This window comes from Ambystoma mexicanum, chromosome 8 (genome assembly GCF_040938575.1).
Source record: "Ambystoma mexicanum isolate Mex_15411 chromosome 8, UKY_AmexF1_1, whole genome shotgun sequence".
Classification (NCBI taxonomy): domain Eukaryota; kingdom Metazoa; phylum Chordata; class Amphibia; order Caudata; family Ambystomatidae; genus Ambystoma; species Ambystoma mexicanum.
Window position 1 is genome coordinate 3,127,230 of NC_090929.1, and position 11,829 is coordinate 3,139,058.

The window sequence follows — 11,829 nt, forward strand, 5'->3', positions numbered from 1 at the left end:
GGCTCTTGGTAAGTGCAGCCAGGGCAGTGCGGCTCCAGGTAAGTGCAGGAGGCAGGGGACTGTAGGGGTTACAGTTACAGCCCTCTAAAAGCATGGTAGGCCCGGAGGCAGTGCAGGGGAGCCTGATCATGGAGGTACCTGGTACCCAGTGAGACTGTGAGGGTAGCCAAGCAACTAGTCAGTGCAGCAGACAGGTAGGTCAGGAGGGGGGGGGGGGAAATGGAGAGAGAGAGAGAGAGAGAGACACAGAGAGAGAGAGAGAGAGAGAGAGAGAGAGAGAGAGAGAGAGAGAGAGAGAGAGAGAGAGAGAGAAAAGCAGAGGCAAAGGGGAAGGTCTTGGGCTGCTTCCGAAACTTCAGGTAGTCTGGCTCAATTTTGAGAGAGGCGGGAGGCCATTCTAGAGGGAGACACCTGCAGGGGAGAGAGATCTACCCCCAATCTTTGCCTGGGGAAGCATCTGACCCTCAGAGAGTTGGCGGTGGCTCCGCAAAGGGCTTGAGAAGGAAGGTATTTTGGAAGAGAGTTGGATGTAGCACAACTCTCTTATGGGAATGTGCGCTTGAATAACTCAAGTCCATGTACTTTAAGAATGTGAAAGTAATTCAAAAAAGCTGATGGCCGTGTTTTCCCCCCACAGTTGCAGGATGGTCAGTGGCACCGAACTCTCTTCACCTTTCGAACTCAGGACCCCAACCAGCTGCCGATCGTCAGCGTGTTCAACCTGCCAGCATCAGAGTCCGGGATGCGCTTCCACCTGGAGGTGGGCCCCGTCTGCTTTCTTTGAACGTTGAGCTCTTGGGTTTGACCAGCTTTGAACCCTTTCTGGCCTGTTCTGCCCAGCAAAGTCCCCCACATGTCTGCATCGGGCTGCTATGCAGGCCCCCATGCCCTCTGGGTTGTGGGTCCAGAGATTCCTTGCGCTGCCTTGCAAGTTCTCAGATTTCCCGTGAGTTGACCTCTTCTTCACCCAAGGGGGGGTGCTGGAAAGGGTTTCACAAAAAATATGAAAAATATCAGAGAATTGCTTAAGATTTTCAAAACCAAAGAAACTATGAGGTGAAGCAGCGGGTCCCCCTTGACTCCTGTCACATGGCACGGCTCTGAATAACCAGCATGGCCGCACCGCTGGGACTGACTTTTCCCTCCACTTGCAGCAGAGAAGACTGAATGGGCACAGGAGGAACTCTAAAGTGCAATATTAGGAACAACAAAGAAAGAACTATATAAATATATATAATATATCTATATTATTTAACAAATAAAGTCAAAGGCTCCTCCTCCTTTCCGCGTGGGATTCTCCTCCTGGCCGTTGAGACGGGTGGAGTCCTGCCTGGAGGGAGAGGAGCGATTGGTGCTAAGGGAGAGGAGAGGCCTGTACTACCTCCCACTGTGAAGGCCGTGGTCCTGGGAGCCTCCCCATGCGCGGGCTTTCACAACCCTTTACGGACCAGAGACTCAGGCCGCAGTGACCACCCTCGCACAGTCTTACTTTTCCTGATGCTCTTGGCGCTTACGAAGAAGAAATACAAAGAAGAAAAAGAAACAAAAATAAATTGTTGGTTTTTATTTAAAGTGTGTTTAAATGTTTTAAGGGATGATTTTTTTTAAATTTGACATTTCTGCTAAGATCCAACTTGTTTTCAATTGAAAGTACCAAAGCAGATTAGATTTCCCTTCATGAAACAGAGACATTTGTTTGTATTTCAAAGCACGGTTTGTAAAAATTGCCCACAGAAGCTGTAAGAATTCCTGCAGTGGGATCCCTTGTTTGGGGATGGATGTCTATTTTTAATTTTTATAAATGTGTCTGGTTTTTATTGTTGTATAGTTTTTTCACCAGCCCTCAAAGTTCACCCTAGGGGTGAAGTTCATGCCTTTATTTCTAAACCCTATTGAACTCCCATCTGCTACTCGGTCCAACTGCTACAGATACTGGCCAGATTGGCCCCCAATCACAAGAGCCCACCCTGTCTGGCCAAATATTCAAACCCTGAAAACATCCAGTGGTCACCAAAGAGCCAGTATGACTTGTGTCTGGGCCCACTCTCCATGTACAGGATAGGGTCTTCCTGCCCTGATATCTACTTCCTACCCAACCATATACTATGTGGGTCTGTCCTCAGCCTCCACATATTGCCTGTCTAGTTCTGAAACTCCATATATTCTGCGCCTTGACGTTGACCCTCCATGTACTACGGGCTCTGGTCCACTCCCTCTGTGTAGTGCAGACCCAAGTCCTCTCCCTCTGTGTAATGCGGGCCCAGGTCCTCACCCTCTGTGTAATGCGGGCCCAGGTCCTCACCCTCTGTGTAATGCGGACCCAGGTCCTCACCCTCTGTGTACCGCAGACCCAAGTCCTGACCCTTTGTGTACTGTTGGCCTATGTCCTCATCCTCGGTGTACTGCAGACCCAAGTCCCGACCCTCCATGTACTACAGACCCAAGTCCTGACCCTATGTGTACTATCGGCCCAGGTCCTCACCCTCGGTGTACTGCAGACCCAGGTCCTGACCCTCCATGTACTGCGGACCCAGGTCCTGACCCTCTCTGTACCGCAGACCCAAGTCCTGACCCTTTGTGTACTGTTGGCCCATGTCCTCACCCTCGGTGTACTGCAGGCCCAGGTCCTGACCCTCCATGTACTGCAGACCCAAGTCCTCTCCCTCTGTGTAATGCGGGCCCAGGTCCTCACCCTCTGTGTACCGCAGACCCAAGTCCCGACCCTCCATGTACTGCAGACCCAAGTCCTGACCCTCTATGTACTACTGGCCCAGGGCCTCACCCTCGGTGTACTGCAGACCCAGGTCCTGACCCTCTCTGTACTGCAGACCCATGTCCTGACCCTCTGTATACAGCACACCCAAGTCCTGATCCTTCGAATACAATGTACCAAGGTTCTGACCTTTCATGTACTGCAGGACTAGGTCCTGACACCTCATGTACTGCACGCCCAGATCCTGACCTTTCATGTACTGCACGCCTAGATCCTGAGACCCCAAGTACTTCATGTCTAGATCCTGAGACCCCAAGTGCTTCACGTCTAGATCCTGAGACCCCATGTGCTTCACGCCTAGATCCTGAGACCCCATGTACTGCACGCCTAGATCCTGAGACCCCATGCACTGCACGCCTAGATCCTGAGACCCCATGTACTGCACGCCTAGATCCTGAGACCCCATGCACTGCACGCCTAGATCCTGAGACCCCATGCACTGCACGCCTAGATCCTGAGACCCCATGTACTGCGTGCCCAAGTTGCTCATCTTCCAATTATTATGGATCTAGATACTAAACCTACACATACTCTGTGCCCCGGTCCTGAACTTTCACTAGTGCGTTTCTAGGTTCTGGTCCTCCGTATAATGTGTTGAAGCCCCGAAGCAAGGGACCTGAGAGTGATGGAGGTGTGTTTATGTGGCAAGCCATGCAGACCCCATCTGAGGGGACATGATGTTGCATTAATCTCTTAACCTTTCAAATGCTGTTTACAAGAAGCTGTGTTCAGGTCCTAACCCTTCAGGCTGCTGTGTTCAGTGCTTTGCACTTCAGGTGCTGGTCACAGAATGTTATGTCTGTCTATATGCCCTACAGGTGCTGGTTGCACGTTGCAATGTTAAGCTCCATGTCCTTCAGAAGCTGGATACACAATGCCATGTTTAGCTCCAGGTCGTTCAAGCGCTGGCTACATGTTGCAATGTTTAGCTACAGGTCCTTCCAGTGCTGGTTACATGTTGCAATGTTTAGCTCCAGGTCCTTCCGGTGCTGGTTACAGGATGCAATGTTTAGCTACAGGTCCTTCCGGTGCTGGTTACATGTTGCAATGTTTAGCTCCAGGTCCTTCCGGTGCTGGTTACATGTTGCAATGTTTAGCAACAGGTCCTTCCGGTGCTAGTTACAGGATGCAATGTTTAGCTACAGGTCCTTCCGGTGCTGGTTACATGTTGCAATGTTTAGCTCCTGATCCTTCAAGTGCTGGTTACATGTTGCAATGTTTAGCTCCAAGTCCTTCAAGTGCTGGTTACAGGGTGCAATGTTTAGCTCCATGCCTTTCCGGTGCTGATCACAGGATGCAAGATTTAGCTCTGTGTGCGCACGGTGCTGGTTACAGGATGCACCGTTTAGCTCCATGACCGTCCAGGGCTGGTTACAGGATGCAGTGTTTAGCTCCAGGTCCTTCCGGTGCAGGTGACACGTTGTAATGTTTTGTTCTGTGTCCTGCTAGTGCTGGTCACACGTTGCAATGTTTTGCTCTGGACCTGTCCTTTTCTGGTTACACATTTCAACGTTTAGCTCCATGCCCTTCCGGTGCTGGTTACACGTTGCAATGTCTAGCTTTGTGCCCGTCTAGTGCTGGTTACACGTTGCAACGTTTGGCTCTGTGCCCTTTCGGTGCTGGTTACACGTTGCAACGTTTGGCTCTGTGCCCTTCCGGTGCTGGTTACACGTTGCAACGTTTGGCTCTGTGCCCTTCTGGTGCTGGTTACACGTTGCAATGTTTAGCTCTGGGCCCGTCCGGTGCTGGTTACAGGATGTAATGTTTACCTTCATGCCCTTCAAGAGCTGGTTACAGGATGCTGTTTTCTGCTCCCATCCCTTCAGTTGCCGATCACAGGATATGCAGTGCCCAAGTTGTCCACCAGGGCCTGCCCTGCCTCCATCACCCTCCAGACACAGGCCATGAGAAGGAAGACAGGGTTCAGTGTCTGACTTCCCTCTGAGTTTTTATGTGTGTTTGTTTTATTGAAAGCTGACAGTAGTTTATATGTGTACATTTGGAGCTAAAGACAATGACGCTAGCCATGTAACCTAAATACAATGCAAGTGCCGAGTGGTAGCAAGCGCCTCCTGCTTTCTATTTGTACTGTTTCATGGTTTGTTAATTCTGTGAAAGTCTGTCATTGTACCATCTTAATAAGATTGTAATAATGTTTTTATAATACGCTAAAATGTGAAACGTCTGTCCCAAATACCTCACCTGCACTTCTTTGCATGTTTAGATCTTTCCATTTCATGTCAAATGTCCTCTGCACACACCCCACCCCAGTGCCTGGACCATATCAAGTTCCCCTCCTTGCCAACACTCTACCAGCTCTCTCTAGCCTCTGTGCTGCCCTTTATCCTATCCCCATCCCTCGCAGCTCTAGCAGCTCTGCACCCCCTTGCTTGCCCTCCCCACCCCCTTGCTTGTCCTCTGTGCCGTTTGCTTGTCCTCTGTACCCCTCCGTTCTCCATAACCCTTCCTATGCCCTCTGCACCCCTTTGATTGTCCTCTGCACCCCTTGCTTGCCCTCCCCACCCTTCACCTGTCCCCCGCATCCCAGTGCTTGTCCTCCATAACCCTTGCTTGTCCTCTGTACCCCCTTGCTTTTCCTCCACACACCCTTGTATGTCTTCCATAACCCTTTCCTTGTCCACTGCACCCCTTTGCGTGTTCCCTGCACCCCCTTGCTTGCCCTCCCCACTCCCTTGCTAGTCTTCCACCCCTCCTTGCTTGTCCTCCACAGCGACCACCTGTCCCCCTGTATACCCTTGCTTGTCCTCCATACCCCTTCTGTTTTCCTCCGCAGCCTCTTTGTTGTCCTCTGTGCCTGCTTGCTTGTCCTCTGTACCCCCGTGCTTTTTCTCCACACCCCCTTGTATGTCCTCCACAACCCTTTCCTTGACCACGGCACCCCTTTGCGTGTTCCCTGCAACTCCTTGCTTGTCCTCCCCACTCCCTTTCTAGTCTCCCACCCCTTCTTGCTTGACCTCCACACCCATCACCTGTCCCCCTGCACCCCTTGCTTGTCCTCCATAACCCTTCCTTGTCCTCTGCAGCCCCTTTGTTGTCCTCTGTGCCTGCTTGATTGTCCTCTGTACCCCTGTGATTTTTCTCCACACCCCCTTGTATGTCCTCTACAACCCTTTCCTTTTCCACCGGGCCCCTTTGCTTGTCACCTGCACCCCCTTGCTTATCCTCTGCAACCCTGTGCTTGCCCACCCCACCCCTTGCTAGTCTTCTGCCCCTCCTTGCCTGTCCTCCGCACCCATCACCTGTCCCCCGGCATCCCCTTGCTTGTCCTCCTTAACCCCTTCCTTGTCCACCACACCCCCTTGCTTGTACTCTGGACCACCTTGCTAGTCCCTCACGCCTGCTTGCCCTGCTGGCCCTTCACATCATGGTGCCTGTCCTTCAAACCTCTCATCTATCTTCTGATGATGTTCTCATTGGCATCCATTTTGCTGCTCTTGTATTGAGCCAGGTCCACGCCACCCCCAGCCGGTTCCATAGCACCCATCTCTGCTCCTATGCCCTGTTCCAAGTCATCCTGCCGTTGTGCCATTCTTCATGTGCCCCCCTTTGCTGTGTCATGTCTTGCCCAACACTCTCTGCTTTCCCGCTGTGCTATTACTCGTTTCTTTGCTCCTGTTCTGTCACTCGTCTGTACCGCGGTGCCTTGGCATGTTCCCAGGACATTGCTCAGCAGGTTGTGTCTTTTCTGCATCTTCATCTTTTCTTCCCTCCCCCACATGCTGAAAGCTCATCTGTCTGGATCATGGTGTCGACATTTACATTTGCGTTAAACATTTTTGGACATAAAATAAATATTTCCAACTGATGCCATGGCTGTGGAGTGTTATTTTGTGTCTTTTCTTCACTTCTGGGTGTTTGCTGCCCTGCTCAGATAACACATTGGTCCTAACATGCCAACAGACCAGCACTTCAAGACGGAAAATGCTCCAAAGATTAAAGAAGACCCATCTCGCAAATGAAGTTATGTTTGAACCAGCCTGGCTGTGAAGTGAGGGGCTACCCAAGCAGCTCTGCACATATCAACGACATCCACGGCCTCAAACTCAGAGCTTCAGATAGGCTTAGCAGAGGCTTCTTCTGTAGGTTACCTTAAGGGTGATTTTCAGAAAGCTTCTGGTGGGGTCTTTCAGAAGACCCGCCCATAGTGTCAAAACAGAGTGTCCAGAGCGTTAGGCCAAACCCTCTTAACTGGCAGTGTGGTAGAATGGCCAACCCTTGCTCTTAGAGGATGGTAAAATGGCCAACCTTCGCTCTTTGAGGATGGTAGAATGGACAACCCTCGCTATTAGAGGATGGTAGAATGGCCAACCCTTGCTCTTAGAGGATGGTAAAATGGCCAACCTTCGCTCTTTGAGGATGGTAGACTGGCCAGCCCCCGCTCTTAGAGGATGGTAGAATGGCCATAGAGGATGGTAGAATGGCCAGCCCTCATTCTTTGAGGATGGTAGAATGGGCAGCCCTCCCTCTTAGAGGATGGTAGAATGGCCAACCCTCACTCTTAAAGGATGGTAGAATGGCCAGCCTTCACTCTTAGAGGATGGTAGAATGGCCAACCTTCACTCTTAGACATTGGTACAATGGCCAGCCCTCACTCTTAGAAGATGGTAGACTGGTCAACCCTCACTCTTAAAGGATGGTAGAATGGCCAGCCCTTACTCTTAGAGGATGGCAAAATGGCCAACCCTCACTCTTAGAGAATGGTAGAATGGCCAGCCCTCACTCTTAGAGGATGGTAGAATGGCCAGCCCCCTATCTTAGAGGATGGTAGAATGGCCAACCTTCACTCTTAGACATTGGTAGAATGGCCATCCCTCACTCTTAGAGGATGGTAAAATGGCCAGCCCTCACTCTTAGGGGATGGTTCAATGGCCAGCCCTCACTCTTAGAGGATGGTACAATGGCCAGCCCTCACTCTTAGAGGATGGTAGACTGATCAACCCTCTGTCACAAGTCTCTCCCCTTCTCAACTGTTTCTGTTGTGTACTTGCGACCTTCTGGGATTTCTTCTTCTTTACCGTCCGGGATTTGTATAGACCCGAATGCCTATCTTCGGCGTCCAGCGTGAGAGTAGTGGTTCAGTTTCCGGGAGCATTCCAAAAGTCCAGGGTAATTCCAGGAAGTAATTAAGGTACGCTCGGAGGCACAGAGGACCGTGAATCGAGCGCAGAAGGTTTTCCAGGAGATTGGGGAGGAAAGGGAAGAGGAGGAAATTCAAGGGACTGGGAACAAGGAATCAAGCGAGAGCCCCGATCGAACTCCGGCTAAGCACGTCCGACAACAGGTAGTGGTAGCATTGAGACGCGCAGAGCCGCGGGGGCGTGTCTCTTTTGTAGGATGAGCAGCGTGGAACACATAGACTGTTCCGGAGCATTCTGTTCCGGGCGGCCATGTTGGAAGGATAACTGCATGCAATCCCCTGCGAGTCAGGGACCAGGAGGTCCAGAAAGGACGTAGACGATGGTTCATGACAGTATGCCTCCTCTGGAAACCAGCTCCTCCGGGTTTGCCAAGATGGATCAGATGAAATCGTCGAACCAATCTGGGAGCATTCATGTTTGACACGGGTTCCCAGGTACGGTCACTGGAAGGGCACCCTTTCCACTCAACCAGATATTGTAGTTGACCACGTCGATATCTTGAGTCACAAATCCTTGGAACCTTGTATTCCAGTTGATCATTTACAATAACAGGGGTAGATCTAGGAGCGGTTCGGGATTACTGAATGTATGGTTTTAACAGAGAAGTGTGAAAGACTGGATGGATTCTTTTCCAAGATTCAGGTAACCGAAGTCGAAAGGCCACTGGGTTGATGATTTCTTGTATGGAAAAGGGACCGTAGTATCTGGGAGCCAGTTTATTGGGGCGCAGGTGTCGAGGAAGGAGCTTCGAGGATAACCAAACCTTATCTCCTACTGAATAGGAAGGTCCAGGTCTTATTTTAGAGTCAGCATAACGTTTGACATCTTCTCTGGCCCGTTCTAGGTATTCCTTAACCTCCTTATGTACTGTGATGAGGTTTTCGATCCAGGAGTCTACTATAGGTACTGGAGTAGGATGAGGGAGTACGGAGGGTAGAACAGATGGATGGAATACTTGGCTACAGAAGAAGGGACTGGTCTTGATAGCTGAAAGTTCTGAATTGTTATAGGCAAATTCAGCCATATGTATTAGGAGTGACCAATCATCCTGAACTTCGGTGGCGAAGCATCGAAGATATTGTTCGAGAGTCTGGTTCACACGCTCCGTGGCTCCATTGGTTTGTGGATGGTAGCCAGAGGATAAGGCACGTTGGATTCCCAGAATACGACATACTTGCTTCCAAAACTGAGATATGTACTGAGGTCCTCGGTCTGAAATGATCTTGGAAGGCAACCCATGAAGTCGGAATATGTGTTCCAGGAAAATTCCGGCAAGGTCTGATGAGGAAGGTAGTTTGGATAAGGATGTAAAATGAGCCATATGAGTAAACAAATCAATAGTGACCATGATTGTTGTGTAGCCTCTAGAGGGTGGTAATTCCACGATAAAATCAGTGGCGATGCATTCCCAGGGTCTTGTTGGTATTGCTGGTTGGAGTAGGAGTCCAGCTGGCTTCTTATTATCGTGTTTGTTCTGATTGCAAACTGCACATGTTTGGACATGGATCCTAATATCATCCTTCATCTTGGGCCACCAAAACTGTCTTTGTACTAGATGGAGAGTGTTGTTTATCCCACGATGTCCCGAATGTAAGGTATCATGACATAGACTTGTGATCCTTTGTCTCAGTCCAGGAGTGGGAATGACTAAGCGATTATCTTTAAATAGATACCCGTCCTTAGCTGTGAGATTCCATCTGTTATTTCTCTTGTGCTCCTTCCAGAGGTCCGAAAGTCGAGTTTGACCTTGGATATTCTCCAGGAGGGTGAGTGCTTGGGCAACAAAGATTGTGTGAGGAAACATCTTTGGATAGGTCCGATCCTCAGAGTTTTCATAGTCAGGACGTCTGGAAAGGGCATCTGCAATTATGTTTTGTGATCCAGGGACATGATGGATGTGGAACTGGTACTGGGCAAAGAAGAAGGCCCAACGGGCCTGACGACTGTTCCTACACTCCAAAGATTGTAGAACTTGAAGATTTCGATGGTCCGTACGGACCTGGACTGGATGCCTAGCTCCCAGGAGTAGATGTCGCCATTCTGTGAAGGCTTGGCAGATGGCTAGCAGTTCCTTTTCCAAGACAGAATAATGAGTCTCACTGGGCGTCAGGGTTCGTGAAAGGTAAGCAATGGGGTGCTCCAGTTTGTCCTCAAATTCCTGTTTTAGTACTGCTCCTATGGCGTAATTGGATGTATCTGTCTCCACTAGGAATGGCCGGTTAAAATCGGATTGAGCCAGGATGGGGGCTTGAGTAAACTCTGTCTTTAATCGTTGGAATGTCTTGTCTTGATCTGTAGACCAGAGAAATGGAGCATCTTTCTTCAAGAGAGCAATGATCAGTTGAACAATTTCAGAGAAGGACGGTATGAACTTTCAGCAAAAATTGGCAAGTCCCAGGAAAGATTGAATCTGTTTCATGGATGTGGGAGCCGGCCAAGATAGTATGGCCTTTACCTTTGAAGGATCCATTCCAATTCCTTCTGGAATAAGGACAAATCCTAGGTAATGAACAGAAGTGACGTGAAACAGGCATTTCTCGGGTTTAGCTAGGAGTTTGTGTTCACGTAATCGTTGTAAGACTGCCTTAACTTGCTCTTCATGCCTTAGAAGGTCCTTGGAGTAGATCAAGGTGTCATCCAGGTAGACGATAATGAAGAGGAACAGCATGTCCGAGAACACCCTATCCATGAAACGTTGAAAAACTGCTGGGGCATTAGCAAGTCCAAAGGGCATGACCAGATATTCAAAATGACCGAAGGGAGTTCTAAAGGCTGTTTTCCATTCGTCACCTTCCTTTATACGAATGAGATGGTAAGCACCCCTTAGGTCTAATTTTGTGAAGATTATTGCACCTCTGACTGCTTCCAGGATATCAGAGATGAGGGGTAGAGGATAAGGGTCCTTGAGAGTGCAATGATTTAGACCACGGTAGTCCAAACATGGTCTGAGTTCTTTGGTATCTTTCTTTGGAACGAAGAACAATGAAGCACCCGCTGGAGATTTGGACGGGCGCATGGTGCCATTTTCCAGGTTAGTATCCAGGTATTCTCGGAGAGCCTTCTTTTCAGGTTCAGATAATATAAACATTCTGCCAAAAGGAATCACAGCTGTGGGTTTGGTATCGATGGCACAATCCTCTGGCCTGTGAGGAGGGAGAGCTTGGACTATCGCGGTCGAAAAAACATCAGAAAAGGCTTGGTAGGCCCTGGGAATCTGGATGATGTTAGAAACGGTGACTGGACGTTGTTGGTTCTCTTGAAAGTCTCTAGAAGGTTTTGGTAAGGTATCCAGGGATAGGCAGTGAGCCATACAATATTCAGATCCAAGAAACAGTGAGCCGGCTGCCCAGTTGATGTAAGGATTGTGCCTCTGCAGCCAGGGCATCCCAAGAACCATCGGATAATGGGCTGATTTAATTAGGTCAAATTTGATTCTCTCTTGATGGTGATTAATAGAAAGTAGAATCTCTTTAGTCTGAAGGGCAATGGGTCCTGAGGAAAGAGGCCTTCCATAAATTGCATCTACTAGTTGCATTGTAACTCGGCTTTCATGTGGAAAGTTATGAGCAGTGACCCAATCTTGATCTAGAAATACGCCCATAGCTCCGCAGTCAACTAATGCCAGGATGGGGTAGGATTCTGTCTTGGAAGGCGATAGTAGTGCCTGAAGAACCACAAGGTTATTTTGTCCAGGAGAGTTCAAGGATGGAATTGATGTGGAGCAAACATCTCTCTCCCGACACTGTGCTCCATCTAGGATCGGGAGCTGGCGTTTCCCGAACGCTGTGGAGGAGCAATGGGACATTCTCTCACAAGATGTTTATCGGAGGCATAATACATGCATAGACCAGTATGGATTCGTTGCATCCTTTCCTGAGGGGTAATGGGTCCACTAAA

The 11,829-nt window shown here is 49.5% G+C and overlaps 1 protein-coding gene across 2 annotated transcripts in view; it reads left to right on the forward strand.

Moving 5' to 3' along the window:
• Window positions 1–6,599, forward strand: part of COL27A1 (collagen type XXVII alpha 1 chain) — a 1,990,256-nt gene extending 1,983,657 nt beyond the window's left edge. For both annotated transcript variants that reach the window (XM_069609095.1, XM_069609096.1), the window contains exon 61: window positions 638–6,599. In XM_069609095.1, coding sequence (XP_069465196.1) covers window positions 638–784 — 147 coding nt within the window. In that variant the 3' untranslated portion in view covers window positions 785–6,599. The remainder of the gene's footprint in view (window positions 1–637) is intronic.
• Window positions 6,600–11,829: the final 5,230 nt, after the last annotated feature.